Source organism: Aedes aegypti, chromosome 3 (genome assembly GCF_002204515.2).
Source record: "Aedes aegypti strain LVP_AGWG chromosome 3, AaegL5.0 Primary Assembly, whole genome shotgun sequence".
NCBI classification, from domain to species: Eukaryota; Metazoa; Arthropoda; class Insecta; order Diptera; family Culicidae; genus Aedes; species Aedes aegypti.
In genome coordinates, this window is record NC_035109.1 from 220,191,591 (window position 1) to 220,212,544 (window position 20,954).

The following is a 20,954-nucleotide window of genomic DNA, read 5'->3' on the forward strand; positions in this document are numbered from 1 at the left end:
GTCTATGTTTTATGCATTGTTGATGACATCCAAAAATCTTTTGCTGTGCATTGGCTATTGGTCTATGTAATGCCGTTATGATTGTTTCCGTTCACGTGTTCGTTCCATCCGGTCGCATCCAAGGTTAATATTCCTTTGCCCAAGGTCAACCTTTTTCCAGTCGTCTGAAGAACAGTGAAGCATAGCCATGTCATCGATGGTTACCATATTATTATGTTCGCGAAACTCGCTGCACTTTCTTCTGCGATCGACCATGCTTGACCACACGACCAAGTGCTAGCATTATTTTCTATAAAACATGGGTCATACTGGGTTCGATAGTCATTTACTTCTCGGTGGTTTCGGTGACAAGTAGACATTTATTGAATTGATTTAGCAATGATACGAATGAAAACGATATTAGTGGTTTGGGTTACCTGTGCTGTGGCCGATTATGTGGAAGGTAGTGATCTAATAAATTCAAAGATATACAGTTTGGCACTGACGAATAACTTACTTTCCTTAGAGCGTGAGTTCGTTCCATCAGCCAGCATGGATACTGAAGATGGATGGCGTGTGATGCAGAATCCTTTAGGGAATCCTGCCGAACATACTGAAAATGATGCCCAGCTGTACTTATCGTTCCCTAAACTTGAAAGACTTTCAAATGAAATCGGAAAAGATTTCCTCAATAATGACGAGGAATTTCGTATTAATGTGGAGGACATCAAAAGTGCCGATAATAAGGTCGACCTTCATTATGGCGATAGTTTTTTTTTTTTTTTTTTTTTAATTCAACACTTCTTTATTTGGCCTCTTGTTTTACAACATATTTTAGCCAGGTGAGATTAACAAATGAAATACATTTTATAGATCGATATTTGTCCGAATGAAAAAGTTAGCTAACAATTCATACAAGATACTGTTTTGAGTTTTAAGTATAATTTGAACATCCGGAGCAATTCCTTCCTTGATAACGGCTCTCCAAAGCTCTTGGCGGTGAGCCTCGTACCTTGCGCATGTGAATATCAGGTGATCAGGTGATGAAGCTCCGTCGCCACACTCGCAGTTATCGTCTTCTATGATGTTGTTCCTCTTGAGATGAGCGGCTATTCTTGAATGGTTGCTAATCAATTTGGATAGAACCACTATTTGACGACGGTTAAGGTTATAAGAAGACCACCACGGATTGGTAGTCACCGTAGGCAGGATACTGTAGCAGAATCTCCCTTTAGAGCCGTTGTCCCAAACTTCCTGCCAAATGCTCACTGCTTTGCGTTTAGAGGGGAAGACGATGTCGAATGAAGAGAATTGGTATCTCTCCGGGCTACCATGAACGGATGCTGCTTTGGCTTCTCTATCTGCGGCTTCGTTGATAGCAATGTTACGATGTGCTGGAACCCACATTAGCGTGACGGACTTACCGCTTTCTTCGATGTCTCGAATCAACTTTCTTGTCTGATACCACAATGGCGGTAGTTTCGGTTGTAGCTTCCGATTAGCTAGGCTTGTTAAGCTGCTAAGACTATCGGACAGGATGAGAAATTCTAATCCCTGACAAGCGTATATGTGCTCTAAAGCTCGGTAAATGCCTAAAAGTTCGGCATGAAAAACCGACACCGTAGGGGGAAGTTTGGTTTGGCACAATGCCTCGCCTGTTTGACTAACCACTGCATACCCACATGCTGCTGAAGATCTAGATCCATCCGTACCCAGTAAAGTCGCATTTGGGTACCTGGTAGCAATCATGTTTTCAATTTCCTCAGTGCAGTACCGATGATTATTTTGTAACAGCCTATGGATCGACAGGTCAATGGAAACAAGTTTTTGTCTTATTTGGGGTGTGAAATGAAAGCACGGTAGGATTCGTATTGTGGATAAAGGTCCGGCATATACGCGATACATAAGAATCGCCTTGCCTATCCCGGATTGGGCTGCTCGTCCTTCTATTACTGGTATCACAAATTTTTCATACCATGATTCTAGTGAAAATCTTTTGTTGACAAATTTACAGGCCAACATCTCTCTTCGGAGTTTTAGAGGTAGAAGTCCACACAATACCTCTAATGATCCAGTGTGGGTGGTTTTGGTGGAACTTAGGATAATGCGGATGCAAGCCCACTGTATTCGATCCAGTTTGACGAGTTCGTCGGTTGGCGCTGACTCAAAGAAGATGCACCCATAATCGAGTATTGATCGAATACATGTTTTGTAGATGGCCAGCAAAGCATCGGGATGGGCACCCCAAGTTTGCCCAGCAACCGATCGCATGAAATTTACGTAAAGTGATGCTTTTTGTTTGATGTAGCTGATTTGCATACCCCAGGAGAGTGTAGGAGTTAGATATAATCCTAGTAGCTTGATACAGCTTTTGTAGTTAACCATTGTATTGTTTATGTAGATTGGATAACTTTCTCCCAGAGCACGATTGCTAAATATCATTGCTGAACATTTTGTAGGGGATACTTCCAACCCCACTGAAGTCAATCCGTCCGCAAGATCGGACACTGCACCTTGGATAATGGAAACGCTATCTTCTAGAGTTGTCCCTCGTACTATGATGGACATGTCATCAGCGAAATCAATCTTGACAGGCCCAGGAGTACGAGATACCATCAGCGAGCTGATTAAGATGTTGAAGCAAAGGGGGCTTAACGGAGAACCCTGTGGTAATCCAATCCATGTCCTTCTTTCGATGTTTCTGAGGCTATCGATTGACCCCGATATTATACGTTCAACGAAGAGACCATAAATTGATTTGACGAGACATTCAGATATACCTACTCTTCGCAGCTCTCTAACGAGTAAAGGAATTTGCACATTATCATAGGCGCTCATCACATCCACGCTACATAAAACTACATGTTGGTGGTTGTGAAAAGCAGTGCGAACTTCATCTATTAATATGTGGAGGGCATCGAAAGTACCCTTTCCCTTACGAAAACCACATATTAATTCAGGGAATCGCAAGTTGTGTTCTAGGTACCATTCGATTTTTTCCTTTACCATATTTTCGTAAGTTTTACGAAAGCAGGAAGCCAACGCTATCGGGCGGTAGGACGCTGCTTCTTCAGGTGGTTTGCCTGGTTTCAAAATCGGGATGATTTTGAAAATTTTCCATGCTTCGGGAATGTTTCCACAGTCAAATATAGCGTTGAAGATTTTCAAGAGACATACTTGTCCATTGAATGGCAGATTGTTGAGCACTGAGTAGCAAATTCCATCAACACCGGGAGAGGAGTCTTTCCCTTGTTTGAAGGCCGTTTGAAGATCGTGAATAGTGAAGAATCCTCCTGGCGAATGCCTTCCACAATCGCACTCCAATATCTCCATAGGTTGGGTGCAAGTGTATGCGGGGGCTAGACGATCCAACAATTGCTCCAATACTTGCTCATTCCGCAGCTGGCACTGATTTCCCGATTTCCTTCCTTTAAATCGCTTAGCCCATCTCCAAAGATCTCTAACCGAAGTCTGAGAATCCAATGTATCACAGTGTTTTCTCCAAGATTCTTTCCTTTTTTTCTTCACTAGCTTCTTAAACTTCAATTCCGCCTCCTTGTATCCCTCGTATGCAGCGTATTCCAGTGAACGTCTCCACACTTTGAAAGCGCGTCTGCTGTCCGATAGTGCAGATTTTAGTTCATCGTCCCAGTACGGTAAGGGAACCATCTTGGGGTTGTTCTGAGTGCGTTGGGCTGGTGAAGATTGCGTGAGGCTTCCCCAAACAATTTGGAAAAAGGTTTCATAGTCTACAACACCCATATTTGCAGAGATTTCGTCTTCTACTCTATTTCTGAATGCGTCCCAGTCCATTTTGCGATAGTTGAATGGTTGTTGCTTAATCTCGGTGGTAATTTCTTCAGTCCCGAAAGCAATGGGAAAATGATCGCTTCCGAATGCGTAGTCCAAAGTTCTCCATTCAAAAAGAAGACTTATGTCAGCTGATGCTAAGGTGATGTCTATCACACTGGAAGCACGATGAACATCAACCCGCGTGTAGCTGCCATTATTCAGCACAACGAGATTCAAATTTAATAAGGCTGACTGAAGTGAATCTCCTCGACGATCTTGACGATGGTCACCCCAAAGAGGATGTTTAGCATTCCAATCACCGCCTACGATGCAAGGTTGCGGAATGCCACCCAGAAACTCTTCCAATTCTGCTTGACTAACAGTTGAGTTTGGATGGATGTAGACTGATACAATAACCATATTGCCGAGACTGCATGCGATTTGGCAGGCCACCGCATCAATGCCCTCAGGTGTAGTCAATGGAAACGATTTCGGTTGTAGCTCCTTCCTTGCGGCAACTAGTACTCCTCGTGCATTGCTCCGATGATCTTTCCTGAAGACATGGAAGCCTTGAATATCGAACTGCTTGTCAGCATCCAGGTGAGTCTCGGAAATCAGCAATACTGATGATTTTGTAGAATTAATTAGGTTGATCATGCTAGCCTTTTTAGAGTTAATTCCCCTACAATTCCATTGCATAAATTGTAAGGGCCACATCGACGTTGAAGTGTTCATAGTAGTTGTTCATTATAAACGCAGTGAACCTATGTACTGCTTCACTCTTTCGCTGATGAGGGCAAGTATTTCCGACCGAAACTGTTGCTCAGTAAAACCCGAGCTCGAATCCTGCAGCTCACGAATCATTTCCCTGACGTTGTTGGTATTTAACCCTTCTTTTATAGCTGTACATACTTGCTCCTCCACGTGCAGCTCTAAGCTTGGGAGGCCGTCCTCAGAAATGTCCCCTGTTGATGCTCGCTTCGTACGTTTGGCTCGTGTGACAGAACCAGTAACAGATGGTTGCTTACTGCCACTACTAGCAGGACCGCAGCAGGTTGATGGCACTTGAAGATCCGATGATGCTTGTAGAGAAGATTGAGATTGAATTGCAGGAACCATTGTAGATTCTGCATTTGGAGGAGAAATTATTACGCATGGGGCTTCCAAAGGGGCCGCTTCCTTCTTTCCAAGAAGCGAAAACCAGTCTGTAGGGCCTTGCGAATACGAATTCTGTCTATCTCGATCAGCTTCAATTTGACGTTTTATTTTCGGACATTGTCTAGTGTCATTCGCTGCATGCTTACCCCCGCAATTGACACACTGCGGTGAGGTCTGGTTACATTCATGATCGTCCGAAATGTCGTTTTCTAAACAGCAATGACACCTCTTCTTGCTCCTACAGTTCTTTAGGCTATGACCTAACCTCCAACAATTACGACATTGACGTAGTGGATAGATGTATGGCTTGACTTTGTAGAGCGCCCTATTTATTTCCACGTGCGTAGGTAGAGTTAAACCACTGAAAGTGATTATCACTGTCGTTAGAGGAGTCAGCTCGGTGCCATGTTTCTTCACAACCCGGCGAATTTCAACTATGTCAGGGTTGAATAGTTGAATTGATTTGCCTTTGTCGAAAGAAATGGCATCGCGTAATTCCTCATCTTCCACTTCTAGCTCAATACTAGCTACACCGAGAGTTTCGATCAGCCGTTGAGGGATCATAAATGAAACATTTTCCACATCCATCTCCAGTAGACTGTTAGCAGCGTTCGCCGTTCGCATGAGGATTTTCATCTTACGTCTTGATATTGGAGCAGCTTTCACATAATCGCGGCCAAAGTTCTGGATAATCCGTTTGGCCATCGTTGAAATTGATAGATTAGCTTCACCTTGTGCTTCTGCTATTACCAGGAAAGGTCCTGGGAAGTCCGGCTGATAACAACGTTTTCGAGGAGCAGCGGTTTGCTGCGATGCACCGTCGTTGCCAGGCATTATTTCACAAAAGCGACCGAACAATAACCGATCCGATAATAGAGATAGGTAGATATATCGAAAGTTGGCTCAACACGTCTGTGGCTCACCGCAGTTCGATTGTAACTGCATTATGGCGATAGTTTGCCAGTAGCATCATCGTTGATTGCGGCTGCTCCAAACAAAATGAAAAAGGAAATACCTTCATCTCCATTGAGAATGGTGAAACCTCCCAAATCATTTGATGACAATGCAGTGCGCAAACCAACTCTGATCCGTAACAACGACGTATATGTTCCTTACTTACCGCAGAAGTTCATTCGGGAACCTTTGATGGATCGTATTCCCTATTACGACATGCTTCCGGAAAACACCTATCAATCGTTATCGCACTTGGATGATTCGATCTACTTACCTTCGTACCAAACTATTCCGAAAGTTTTACCATTTCGCCAAATCTTAACGCCAGATAGTTCAGTTGAATACTATGAAATTGATAAAGACGTCCGTCCAATTATATTGAAAGAAGAAATTTCCTACGTAGATAGGCCATTTATGCCGCATCGATTCCCTGTCATGCCACAAAAAATGAATTTTCCAGGCGGAAGCATGTTTCCAAAACCATACTTTAAGAGCCCAACATTGCCCATCTCAGTCAAAGCCAGGAAAATCATTAGAAGTCCAAAGCGTAGCATAACGACTTTTGGGAGATCTTCCAGGGGTATACCAATTGTTCGGGGACGTTTTAGGGTGTGATATAGACGTAATTAATTCAACTCGTTTGTAGTGAAGTATTTTTAAAATAAACTATCGTTAAACTGTTATCGTGTGTATTAACTGAAACTAATACTCTTCTTATACATTCGTAACTCACTTTTTTTTGTTTAATACATACCCCGTTCATTGAAGTATGTTTTGCCTTCGTGCGGATTACCTGAATTGTATCCAGATCCCGGATATCCGTTTCCTCGCACTGGTCGACCCATCTGTTGCTGCGGGTTGTCTCTGTGACTGAAATTACGGTTTCGGTTTCCTTGGTTGGGGACCATTCCGCCGGCCGATGGTGGTTGAGGAGGTGCTGTATTCTTTTGGCGACGTTGGTGATTATATCGCGAATTTCTGTCGCTTACGACACTATCTTGGTCGTCTTCGTCGTCATCGATATCAAACATATTGTTTATTTCGTTATCGAAAGCACTGTCGAAATCTCTTCCAGATGTGTCTCCACTCTCTGAATACTGATGCTTTCGGTCATTACGACTTATTCCTCCGGCCGATCGTTTTTCAGTGCGCCGAGTATTAGTGTGAACGTCGTCATTCCGCCTACAAACGAAAGAAACGGTGTTGAAAGACTTGAATGGAGTAACTAAGAAAGACTTCCTAGCAAAATTAAGTTTTTAATACTATTCAATTGCCCAAAAAGCACAATCTCAAATTACACTAAATTTATTGAAATAATAATCTATACATAATCGGGTAATTAATGGATAGGAGCAAACTGTTGTCGAATTCGTTTTTGAACCTAAGTTGGAACAGGCAAAATCCGTTCTGAATCACAGTTTCAACCCCAACTCGATTCAGGTTCGACCGAACTACAATTTGCTTGACGTTAGTTTGTTAATGTGTTGATCACCGACCCTGTTCCTAAAAACGAAAACGCGTAAAGCAAGGCACGTGTCTAGCTTCTTAATAAAGCCGAGAAATGAACAAAGTAAATAAAATAGGGGAGAAAAATCGGTTCGTTCTTTCTCCGGGTCACTTTTTGTCTGATCTGTACTGATCAAATGAATCGACTCTTGTCAAAAAAAAAAAAACAATGTAGGTCGTTAAAACTATTCTTCCAACCACCGAAATCGTTTAATTTGGAAAGCATTCTTTTGGTTTAGCTTGGGAACATTTTAAGCTTTTATCATCATCAGTAATATCCATAGAAAATAGAGTTTTCGATTATGAGTTTTAATTCTCATGCCGCAAAAATAGGGAATACCGCAATAATGGACAAATTACACTATATAATAATCAACTGGCACAAGAAGTACTTGGCGACGAGGTTGATGTGCCTTACTGCTGATGCGACTCTTCAGTGTAACAATCTGGATGAGGTCACCGATGCATCGGAGGTTTCGGCTGCCCTCAAAGAACAGTGTGACATCGATGTAGCCAGTAAAGCCATCCATCTTAGAAAGGGCACCCAGGTGGCGGCGATCAGGCTGCCGGTCGCAGAGGCCAACAAAGCGAAGAACTTGGGCATACTCATGGTAGGCTGGTCGGTTTGCCGGCTGAGCATACAACAGCCTCCTTAAGCTTGCTTCAAGTGTTTCGGGAAGGCCATAAGTCGTGGAATTGCAATGGTCCCGACAGAAGTAAGATGTGCAGAAAATGCGGCACTGAAGGCAATAGGGCTAGCGATTGTAAGCAAATCGCTAAGTGCCTAATATGTGTCGACAGAGCCGACAACGGACACTTAACGGGTGGACCCAAATGTCCGGGCACAAGCGGAGTATCAAAGCAGCCAAAACGGAAGTAACACAGTTAAATTTAAACCACTGTATGCAGCCCAGCAGCTGCTTTGGCAGTCAGTCTCGGAAACCAAAACTGACGTGGTGTTATTATCGGACCCGTACCGAATATCAGCCAACAACGGGAACTGAGTGACGGATAGGTCTCAACAGCTAGCAGCTATAGACCGCCAGCTAAGGGTTGCGTACTTAGCTGGTAGTGCAACCTGGGCACTGTTGTCCTTCTGACATCAGCTAGAGTGAGGGGGTGCCAGGTGGGAGCTTGGGATTCTTACCTTTTCCAAGCGAAACTAGTACATACAGCCGTATGGAATACCACCTTTAGTACTTCCCTTGGGAAGTGGCCGAGCGTCTGGTCCATCTGACCAGGGGCTCAAGCATGGTCTACCTAGGATGTGGCGGGGGTTCATCAGTGGGCTCTGGTGAATCTCTACAAAAAACCACAGATCTGCAAGTAGCCCTGAACAAGCGACCTGGTACCGCTTTCAAAGTGCCTTAGCCCATCATCTGGAGTGCCAACCGGCACATTACACGCAAAAAAATTGTGCGGTAAAAACTACCATTTTAGGGGGTTAACTTAAGCGCTCGCACCGGCAATTTTCAGCATACCAGATATGCGCTTGATTTTACCATGCCTGTAGTTGAAATCAGATTGTTGTAAATTATTTCTGTCAAATGTACCAGTAATGTGGTGGAATGTACCATAAACATAGTAAATTGGTCTGAAATTCCATGGTAGTGTCAAAAATGGGCGTAGTCAGCTAAAATAGTAATTTTCACCACAGAATTTTTTCCCGTGTAGGATCGACGCCAGTAAGATCTTAATTACGGCATACTGGCGGCATGCACTGAGAAACTGGAACAAGGAACACGACATATCTACGCTACAGAGCTGACAGCCGCACTATTCTACTCCCTTAGTAAGGATGGGTGACACTTCCCTGAAACGGCGGGTGGGCCAATAGTGCGATTGCCCCCGTCCCGTCAAAACCGTGGCAGGCCTTCAAGTACGTTCGACGTCTGTCCATCAAGCGTGATGAGTACATAGGTTCGGATGTAGCATCCCCGATCTACGCCGATCTGGCACTGTACCCGGCCCCCATAAGGGTCCGTGTCAACCCACGCATGGCCTCACTGCCTACAACGCTCATAGGTACGAGATAACCATGGGATCGCGAAGGCGACTATGTACGACGGATGAAGATAGCGGCTCGGAGGGGGGACCCACTAAAATGGAGAGTATTGATGACACCAAGGCAGTTGGGGAAGACGCGAACGCGTTCGCAAGATGCGGTAGGGTAGCGAGATCACCAGTTACACCACTGGACACCGTAGCGAGTACTAGCCAAGTACATAGTGAGCCACAAGTAACACAGCAGGAGAGGACGTTGCTGAACCGCGTGTTCACACCCAATTCAAGTAGCAGCACTACCCACAACGAGTCGCGACTGGAGAAGTCGAGTTTGGCAGACATTAGGAGGAAGGTTAACGAGCTCTACGAGTTCGTGAAGGAGAGAAATAATGTGCACTTGAAAATTAAGCACATGGTGACGAGCATTAGGTCCGCTGTATCAGCAGCTGAGCGTGAGCGCTCAGAATGCGAGCAGAAACGGCTGAGAAAGCTCTTACGGAAGCAGCGGAACGACCTACGACGGATGTTCAGGAGACGCCGAGAAGTCACCAAAATATCCGCTCGGAGAAAAGGATCAGGGAATCACCTGGAGAACAAGAGGATGCAAAGAAGCACAAAACGAGAAGGAAGGCGTCAACAACCAGAGAGATGCTGGAAGTGAAGGTGAATGGCGTATCGTCGGAAGTCAGCAGAAGAAGAAGAAAAACCGGAAAGTGAAGGAAGGACAGAAGCCAGAACAGAAGAAGAAAGAAACAAGGCTGAGGTACAAGGGTGATGCTCTGGTCGTGGAAGCGAACGACAAAACAACGTACGCTGCGCTCCTCAAAAGAGTGAAGGAAGATCCGGAGCTAAAGGAACTGGGCGAAAACGTTGTCAAAACGCGGCGCACGCAGAAGGGCGACAGGATCTTCGTTCTGAAGAAAGACCCCTCTGTCACGAGCACGGCGTACAAGGAGCTCATCGCCAAATCCTTGGGCGACGAGGCCAACGTAAGAGCTTTTTCGCAGGAGGCAGTGGTCGAGTGCTGTTACAATTGAAAGCGAACACGTTTTTACAAAAAGCGTCTAGTTTTATTTCGTGCTCATTACTAACTCTTCAAATGGAGTGAAAATTCTAGTTGCTATGGATACCGCAGCAAACCATGCTTACTGCGATCCAACTCATAATTTGAAATTCAAATTTGCATTAAGTGCTATAATTTATTATGGTTGGTTGTAGTACTGGCTTAATATTATGGGATGGTAATATCTCCCCCCTAAGAGAGAACGTAGTCTTGAAGATGCCGTGGAGGTTTGACGGTTCTTTTTGGTCTCGATGGTAGCGGCGTTGAACAACCGGATGGTCCTGGCTGATTGATTGGTTCAGGCTGATCTTGATCTTCGGGGATATCAGGTAGGTCTTGTGCTGACAAGAAGGACGAATCTTCAGCCGCAATCGGCACTGGTTGCTCTCTGGGTGCCTCTGCATTTGATGTCATTCCAAAATCACCCAACAATACAGACAACGGTAATTCAATTTCCGCTCTTTCTTGTTTTGCAGAATCGTTCACTCGAAGTTGGTCGATGTGCGATCGAATTAACCGCTTTCGCAAAGACGGTTGCTCCTGCTGCGAATTTTCGTGATTGAGAAAGCTTGATTGGTGCTGGTGCTTGTGGAGGCGCTGACGAAGGCTTGAGTAGATCCAGTGTTGTTCGCATTCGTCTACCATTCAATACTTCGGAAGGGGATTTACCGTCGAGCAGATTGGACGGAGTTGATCGATAAACCTGCAGAAAAGTTTGAAGAGCGGCAGATGCTGGTAATCCTTCTCCCTCCTGGATTTTGCGAAGCGATCTCTTAAGCGTGTCGACGAACCTTTCCGCTTGTCCATTCGACTGGGGATGGAACGGTGCGGTGCGGAAATGTATGATGCCCAGATTCTCGCAGAATGTACGAAAATCGTATCCAGTGAACTGTGTTCCGTTATCGGACACAATCACCTTTGGTACGCCGAACCTGGCGAAGCTCTCTTGGAGGAAACCAATCGTAGCGGATGCTGTGGTCGATTTTGTCCGGAAAATTTCCGGCCACTTCGAGAACGAGTCGACGATTACCAGATAGCTGAATCCGTTGATCGGTCCGGCATAGTCGACATGGATGCGTTCCCATGGTCCTTCTGCGCTCTGCCACGGATGTGGCTCTGATTGCGGTGGTGATTTTTGTGCATTTGCACAACTGGAGCAGCGTCGAACGTACTCACCGATGTCGTCGTCGATGTTCGGCCAATAGATGGTGCTCCGAGCGATGGCTTTTACTCGCTCGATACCAGGATGACCTCGATGTAGCTGCTTCAGAAGCTTTTTCCGGAAACACTCCGGTATCACCAGTCGTTCCATCATCATCACGCACCCTTGAAGTAGCGACAATGATTCGCGCCGGTGGAAGAATGATTGTAGCGCCGAATCTCGAATTGACTTGCCGTTGCTTGGCCAGCCATTTTTGATAAACCGGATGAGTTTCTGCATTATTGGGTCATCCGATGTAGCTTGCTTCACCATTTGGAACGTGACTGGTAATTGCTCGAAGGTGTTATCCAAAACGTATTGCAGATCGGCGTCGACATTGACTTGTGCCACGACGAATTCTTCCTCTGGACGCTCGTGATTGCTGATGAGCCGCGATAGTACATCAGCGTAGCCGAAATTATTTGTGGACACGAACTCGATTTCGAAATCGTATCCGAGCAGAGTGAGTGCCCATCGCTTCAGCCGGTTGGCCGTGTGAATGGGAATTCCTTTCTTCGACCCGAAGACTTTCACGAGTGGCTGATGGTCAGTCTGCAACTTGAACCTTTGTCCCAACAGCATGCGGTGAAACTTGGTGACAGCAAAGACCAGAGCGAGCGCTTCTTTTTCGATTTGCCCGTAGTTTTGTTCGGCCGACGACAGTGTTTTGGAGGCATGCGCAATTGCCTTGATTCGACCGTCGGGAAAGCGATGCATGATGACCGCTCCTATGCCAGTTTTGGATGCATCACCGGCTACGATGATATCGAGCGAGGGGTCGTAGTGGGTGAGGAGTAGATCCGACTGAAGAACGTGCTTGATGTCGGTGAAAGCTTGTTGGCATTCGGCAGTCCAGACGAACTTTGCATCTTTCTTCAGCAATTGATCCAGCGGCCTTCGAAGCTGATGCATTTCACGGATGAATTTTCCGTAAAAATTTACTGCACCCAGGAATGACCGCAGTGTGGAGACATCAGTTGGACGTGGCATCGAAGAAATGGCAGCTGTTTTCTCCGGATCTGGACGCAGTCCATGTTCGTCTACTATGTGTCCCAGGTACTTGATTTCCTGCTGGTAGAAATGGCATTTTTCTAGTTTCAGGTGGAACCCGTATTCCTGCAAATGGTCGAAGAGGATGCAGAGCGTTTGATAGTGTTGCTCCTCGGTTTCGCTGAATACTATGAAGTCATCCAGGAATACTTCGACGCCAGGAATTCCAGCAATCATGGTATGCATCAGTTGCTGAAACGCGCCGGGTGCTGACTTGACACCAGGAGCCAGCCTGTTGAAGTTGAATAGGCCCCGGTGTGTGTTGATGGTGAGCAGGCGTTTTGATGCGCCATCGACTTCTACCTGTAGGTAGGCATCCGATAGGTCGATGATACTGAACACCTTGCTACCGGCCAACTTGGAGAATATGCCTTCCGGCGTTGGAAGAGGATAGTTGTGCGCTTCCAGCATGGCATTCAATCCGGTCGAATAGTCGGCACAAATTCGAATTTTACCACCAGGCTTCCGAACCGCAACGATTGGTGCTGCCCAGTCGGAGTACTCTACGGGTGAGATGATACCCAACTGCTGCAGACGATCGAGCTCTGCGTCGACCAATGGAATGGCGTTGTACGGTACAGGGCGTTTGGGTCGGAAGACGGGCTTGGCATCTGGTTTCAGGTGGAGGCTGACATGGGCTTTATGGCAGTGTCCAAGAGTATCCTGAAAAACTTCGGGGAATCGCATGAGGAAGTGCTTTCCAGAAAAGGAATTTGAATTGGAAGGATTCACCTGATTGACGAACGATGACAATGGTTTCGTCCACATGTCGAAGAGGTCCATCCATTCCGAGCCGAATAAGTTGAGTCCCTTGACTGACGTGACTCGACACAGGCCAGGCTTGATGATGTTGTTGACTCCAACAAGGCAGGTGAATTCCCCCAGCAGTGGAAGAGGGTCTCTGGATGCGGAGAGTGCTTCACAGGTCGATGGCTTGAGTGCAGGTGATCCAATCTTTCTCCACGTTTCTTCACTGATTATGGTGATTGGTGATCCGCTATCAAGCTGCAGCGTGGCTTGACGACCGTTCAGCGTTGTTGTGACGTACCGGTTGAGTGTACCGGTGTGATTCACCGTGTGAACGACATTGGCTTGGTACTTGGACTTCTTGTGTTGCTTCTTACCTTTCCTCTGGCTTGGATGGTCACCAGTAGGCGCGCTTGATGGCTTGGTGAAACAACCGCAGTACCCCTCCTTGTGTCCTACACGGTTGCATGATTTGCACAGATGGCTGCTGTATGTGCAATCTTTGACGAAGTGCATTTGCCCGCATTGCCAGCATGGCGTCTTCGGGGATTTGACTTCCGGCTTGAACGAAGATTTGGAAACGTCTATTGGCCTCTTCTTCTCACTGATGGCGTGCACTGTTGCTTTGGAGCTGGTTGGATGCTCAATCAAATTGTTGTCCGCCTTCAGATTAACGAGCTGCTGGAACTCGTCGATGAGAGTTTGAAGAGTCACTGGCGCATCTGGTCTCTCGTTCTCCATCCGGGTGAGCAATCTCGTCCGAATATCCGCATGCTTGGTTGCCTTCAGTCCGGTGACGAACACCAGACATTTGAATTGGTCGATTGTCAGGTTCGCAAAATCGAAGTCTTCACACGCTCGGTTGACCCTTCCGCCATACGTGATGACGTCATCGCCTTCACTTTTCGTCAGTTGGAGGCACTGGAACCGACGACGGAAAAGTGAGGTTTGTTCGCCGAAAATCTTTTTCAGCGTTTCCACCGTGTCGTTGAACGTGATCTCCCTCGGCAATCGTGGGAGGATGTAATTTAGATACCGACTGTGGGATGTAGTATCTAGTTTTCGCAGCAACAGCCGAACTTTGGCTGCGTCGTCCAAATGGCGTGCGTCGCTCTCGAAAAGATCCGTGTACCGAGCGAACCACTTCTCAAACGTGATGCCGTTCTCTGGGTCGAAAACGAACTCGCTGATGTTTGAGGAAAGCGCTTCCAGGGTCTGCTCCGGATTCGGCTGATTTGGAGCTGCAATCCGCTGCAGAAGCTGGATGATCTGGAAAATCGCCGTTTGGATGTCTCCGATCGGTTGCTCAGCACGTGTTGCGGCCGGTTCTCCTGATGCTTGCGCCATTTTCGAAGTTTCGGCTTTGCAATTTGCTTCGATTTTCAATTTTCACTAAAACTCGTCGCCAAAATTTGTTACAATTGAAAGCGAACACGTTTTTACAAAAAGCGTCTAGTTTTATTTCGTGCTCATTACTAACTCTTCAAATGGAGTGAAAATTCTAGTTGCTATGGATACCGCAGCAAACCATGCTTACTGCGATCCAACTCATAATTTGAAATTCAAATTTGCATTAAGTGCTATAATTTATTATGGTTGGTTGTAGTACTGGCTTATTATGGGATGGTAATAAGTGCAGAGATCTGGATGAGATCACGACGGAAGAAGACCTGAAGTGGGCACTGGCCGAGCAGTGTAACCTAGAAGGACAGATGTCTATGCGGATAAGGAAGTCGTATGGAGGCACACAGACGGCGGCAATCCGATTGCCAGTGGATGCTGCCAACAAACTGGTGGCGTTAGGCACGATCAAAGTTGGTTGGTCGGTGTGCCCGCTGAGATTGGTACCTAGAGTCGCCAAGCAAATGGAGAGATGCTTCAAATGCAGGGGATTCGGCCATCAGTCGAGAAACTGTACGGGCCCGGACAGATCCGACCTATGCTGGAATTGCGGCGGAAATGGTCACATTGCTCGGGACTGTACGAAGCGGACTAGGGGCCTGCTATGCATGCCGGAGGACGGAAACGATCATCCGACGGGAGGCTTCAAATGCCCGGCGTATAGAAAAGCGAAGGTGGGCCAATAAGGATGGAGATCACGCAAGTGAATCTCAATCATTGCGACACTGCACAGCAACTATTGTGGCAGTTCACGACAGAAACCAAGTGCGATGTGGCAATAATTGCGGAGCCATATCGGGTTCCCCTCGAAAACGGTAATTGGGTGGCTGATAGAGCAGGTATGGTGGCAATACAGGTGATGGGCAGGTTCCCCATTCAAGAAGTAGTCGATAGCTCACACGACGGCTTTGTTATTGCCAAAGTCAACGGAGTCTTCGTATGCAGCTGTTATGCGCCTCCGAGATGGACAGACGAAGAGTACAATAGTATGTTGGATTTGCTCACAGATACGCTGGTGGGAAGAACGCCGGTAGTCATAGGGGGAGATTTCAACGCCTGGGCCGTAGAGTGGGGCAGCAGATTGACCAACGCCAGGGGGTACAGCTTACTCGAAGCTCTGGCGAAGCTAGATGTGAGGCTGTGCAACGAAGGGGCTGTCAGTACATTCCGTAAAGACGGTCGGGAGTCCATCATCGATGTTACGTTCTGTAGCCCATTGTTGTTGGATGACATGAATTGGAGGGTGAGCGAGGAATATTCCCACAGTGATCACCAGGCGATTCTCTACAGCATCGGCCGGCGAATCTCCCCAGCGCCGATGAGAATGAGGACATATGAGCGGAAGTGGAAGACAAAGGACTTCGACAAGGAGGTGTTTATTGAGGCGCTTCGAACATACAGCAGGGCGAACCTTGACGCAGAAGAGTTGACAGAAGTGGTAGCAACGGCTTGTGATGCATCGATGCCGAGAAAGTTGGAGCCTAGGAACCGAAGGCGCCCAGCGTACTGGTGGAATGAGACACTTAGTACCCTCCGTGCTGCATGCTTCCGAGCCAGTAGACGCGACCAGAGAGCAAGAACCGAAGTAGAGAGAGAGGAACGGAGAATCGCTTTCCGTGAAGCTAGAGCTGCTTTCAAACAAGAGATTAAGCGGAGCAAGTCCAGCTGTTACAAGGAGCTATGTCGAGAAGCCGAAGAAAACCCTTGGGCAACGCCTACCGTATTGTGATGGCGAAGTTTAAGGGTCCGGCGACACCACTCGAAACATGTCCAGACAAGTTGAGGATTATCGTGGAAGGTCTGTTTCCGCATCATGACCCAACAGTGTGGCCGCCTAAGCCATACGAAGACGAGGAAGAAGAACCCGGAGGTGTGCGAATCTCTAATGAAGAGCTACTAGCAGTGGCGAAGGGTCTGAAGGTGAAGAAAGCTCCTGGTCTGGATGGGATCCCCAATGTAGCACTAAAAACCGCGATATTGGCGTTCCCGGATTTGTTCAGGACGACGCTGCAGAAACTCTTGAATGAAGGCTGTTTCCCAGACAGTTGGAAGGTTCAGAAGCTGGTGTTGGTGCCAAAACCAGGGAAGCCACCAGGGGACCCAGCATCGTATAGACCTATATGTTTGCTGGACACACTTGGTAAGCTCCTGGAAAGGATCATCCTTAACAGGCTGACACAATGCACAGAGAGCGAGAGTGGCTTATCGAAGAGACAGTTCGGATTCCGGAAAGGGGTCTCGACGGTGGATGCAATCCGGACAGTTGTGCAGAATGCGGAGAAGGCATCCAAACAGAATGCTGGAGCTACCTAACGGAGTGGAAATCGTTGGATTCGCAGATGATGTCGTTCTAACGGTGATTGGCGAGACGTTGGAGGAGGTCAAAATGCTGACGACGGAAGCGATTGACACGGTTGAAGCGTGGATGACTGGAGCAAAACTGCAGCTGGCTCATCATAAGACGGAGCTAGTGCTGGTTAGCAACCTCGAAGCTGTTCAGAGGGTTGAAATCACCATCGGTAGACAAGACATTTCATCAAAACGTGCTTTGAAGCATCTGGGGGTGATGGTAGATGACCGTCTAAACTTCAACGCTCACGTGGACTACGCCTGCGAAAAGGCGTCGAAGGCGGTCAACACGATAGCGAGGATCATGCCGAACGTCGGAGGACCGAGAAGTAGTAAAAGACGTCTCCTAGCGAGTGTAGCGGTCTCTATTCTCAGGTATGGACTCCCAGCCTGGGCCGCAGCGGTAAAAACCAAGCGTAATCGGAGGATGTTGAACAGCACATTCCGACTCATGGCCATACGAGTAGCGAGCGCCTATAGGACGATTTCATCGGAGGCAGTATGCGTTATCGCTGGCATGATGCCCATCTGCATCACCCTGGCCGAGGACGTGGAGTGTTATGAGCGAAGAGACACCAGAAATGTGAGAAGGATCGTCAGAACGGACTCGTTGGCTAAGTGGCAGCAAGAGTGGAACAACGCGGAGAAGGGAAGGTGGACTTACCGTCTAATTCCAAATGTATCACTGTGGGTTAATAGGAAGCATGGAGAAGTGAACTTCCATCTGACGCAGTTCCTGTCCGGACACGGCTGTTTCCGGAAGTATCTGCATCGGTTCGAACATGCATCTTCACCTTGTTGCCCGGAGTGCGAGAATGTGGAGGAAACACCGGAGCATGTAGTCTTCGAATGTCCTAGATTCGAAGAAGTGAGGAGGGACATGCGAGGAGTCACTGTCGATAACGTTGTCGAAGAGATGTGCCGAGAAGAAGGCATCTGGAACGCTGTCGATAGCACGGTATCGAGAATAATGTCCGAGCTTCAGAGGAAGTGGCGTAGCGACCAACGATCTGCTAGCTAGAGTGAACGCATGAAAAGGAAGAATGGCTGCTCGGTTTCGGGAGATATTCCTTTGCCGGGGAACTCTCTGACGGAGTAGGCTAGATCCACCGCCGGGGACTAGCTGAGTAGACGCGGCGTTGCACCGGTCCCGGGTCGTAGGAGCACCAGTGTACCGGACGATAGGCTTCACCGGAATCGCTGGACTGACTTCGGCACCTTACCGGTCGTCCCGTAAAAAAGTGAAGATCAGCAGTAGCAGCAGCAGCAGCAGCAGCGGGAGAATCGGTCTCGAGAGAACTTCCATTGCCGGGGAATTCTTCGTCGGTGTAGGCTAGGTCTACCGCCGGGGACTAGTTGAGTAGACGTGTGATAGCGCCGGCACAGACAAACAGACGTCACACTCTCTTCATTGTCCATCGACCACCTTTTTAACGGTCGTTTCAAATATATGGTAGGTGGCCAATCCGCCTCTCGCGGCGCTCGCATCGTTTTTGTTCGCGTTTGACGTTTACACACTACCGCCATCTGTTGGCCCGTCGGCCAAATACACTAATTTTAGCATTGGGCGTACATGTTCTCGTGACTATGATTTTGATCGAGATTTGTTCTAAGTGTAACGCCTGTTTGTCTGTGATATTAGTGTAAGCACTACTTACGGTTTCGACAAATTGCTTTTTTGAGGTGGACGTCGGTTATTCTGTGATTTTATTGACCGCAGGTCATCTGTGATATTGTGGACCGGTACATCGTGTTCGAATCCGTAGTTTTCATATTTTCTTCTGAAAATTCATATGAGATGTACTACATTTCAAAAAAGTCAACCGACACAAAATGAAATGCTTACTCAGGCTCCTTGACGATAGTCACAACTTTCTTCAGATTGACTACATATATTGCCAGTACCACAATGAACACCAGTAGAAGAGTGCATACACCGCCAAAAATGGAAAAAATCAAATAAATTTGATTTTGCAGCTCCATTGCCCGGACGACTTTGTTCAATGTCTTTTTAACACGCAGTAAACACACTTCAGTACAACAAATTCACTAGTTTGGTTGAGCTTTTGTCTTGTTGCAGTCGGTCCGACAAAAATTGTACATCAATTATGATAAGACGAACGCGTTGTGCAGCATATTCATTGATAAGAGGTTACAATTATTCTCTCAATTGCTTTTGATGACGAACGACGATATCCGAAACTCCATTACGCGTTTTAATGATTCTCGATGTGAACTCTAAAGCGTGCTAACCTGTGGCAAACCTCAGACTGACTCGGACCACAAAATCACAAATTAGACATCCACTCAGGTTGTTATCAGAAAATAGATAAAACATTCTTCTTTCAAGTACCTGTATAGAGCCGTAAAGTGCCATTCGATTCATTGATACCGGACATGCATTAGCAATCATGAGGATTTCTTATCAGTAAATGTTGATTTAGTGGGCCACAAGACTTTGCAATATTGAAGCTGCTCAATATTATATTCATTAACTTGGTTGTAATCATTCCTTAGCGTTGTTTAATAGGTTCCATTAATACATTTTTTAGATCTTATCGAGTTCATCACAATATGTATTGCTTTTTAACATAAGAAAAAGAAGGGATCCCGTTTTGTCCTGATTTCCTCGTGATATGAATTAAAGTCAAGTCTCCCTTACTTGAAATTCGGTTTCTCGATATCGAGTTGGAGGATCTTAGTAAAAGTTGGTTTTCATGGCTATGTCGATGGTCTATTGGATCGCATTCGCACTTTTTTTATTCTATAAAGCCTGATTTGCTAATGAAAAGGAATCGCTAAAGAAATTTCTCGCCAATTACTTGCAGAAATTTTCTACAGCGACTCCCATTTGAACTGACATTTATTTTCAACTGCGTACTGCGATCAGAAAAAAACGTATTGTTGATCGATTCCTTGCAGAAATTGTCCATGCATCAAGATAGGCCGAGAAATTACTTGTCAGCAGCGATCAGGCTTAAGTCGATACCTCCCTTCCCTACAATAACGAGTTATGGAGAGTTGACTATAGTAAGGGTTTATTTCACAACGCTAAAAATTACCATTTTTGATACCCACCGTTTGTAACGCTTTTTGTTAACAGGCTCAAGTGCCACTAGGCATAACGGAGTCGAAATCCATTGATTTTTGTTTATACAAATTCTTGATGATTGCTTCTTAATAATCTATATTAGTTTTGGGGAATCGTAAAACTCGCGGTTTAGCCGAGGTAAAGGATAACAAAAAAATTGAGGAGAGGATAGGGTTAAGGTTTACACGTTGACGTTCAGCGTAGTAGTGAGTATCGTTGTTGCTGCAACCGTAGAGTGGACATGACGACAACCTGTAACGGTACAAACAAACATATTCCGAGGGGACAAGGTGGACAAACGAAACAGTTTGTCGAACATCAGTAAATTATAACGATTTATTTTTAAGCAACTTTTAAGGCGAAGTAGGCCGTCATTGAGATTTATATGCGTCGTTGATGATTGTTGCCAATTCATCTCACGATTTCGAATCAAAGAAAATCAGTTGGTTTTGCACTGACATAGCTGAAAAAGTATCAGCATACTTTATGCATGTTAGCGCGTACAGTGATACTTTTTCAAGCCAATATAAACTATCAAGACTGAGTTTTATCACTTTGAAATGCAAGCTGCAAAGTCATCATTGCTGCCAAAACGAATGACGGGCTACTTAGCCTTAAATTGACTTGTAAGCAGTAGACTACTAATTCAGGATGACACA

The 20,954-nt window shown here is 46.3% G+C and overlaps 1 protein-coding gene across 1 annotated transcript; it reads right to left on the bottom strand.

Annotated features, from left to right (window-relative positions):
- Nucleotides 1-6,529: 6,529 nt before the first annotated feature.
- Nucleotides 6,530-19,502, bottom strand: LOC5579836. Its single transcript, XM_001651461.2, has 3 exons — nt 19,051-19,502; nt 18,863-18,985; nt 6,530-7,065 (listed from the first exon to the last, which is right to left on the bottom strand). Exons 1-3 carry the CDS (start codon nt 19,185-19,187, stop codon nt 6,627-6,629), a joined length of 699 nt encoding a protein of 232 aa, XP_001651511.1. The 5' UTR covers nt 19,188-19,502; the 3' UTR covers nt 6,530-6,626.
- Between the last annotated feature and the right edge of the window lie 1,452 nt (nt 19,503-20,954).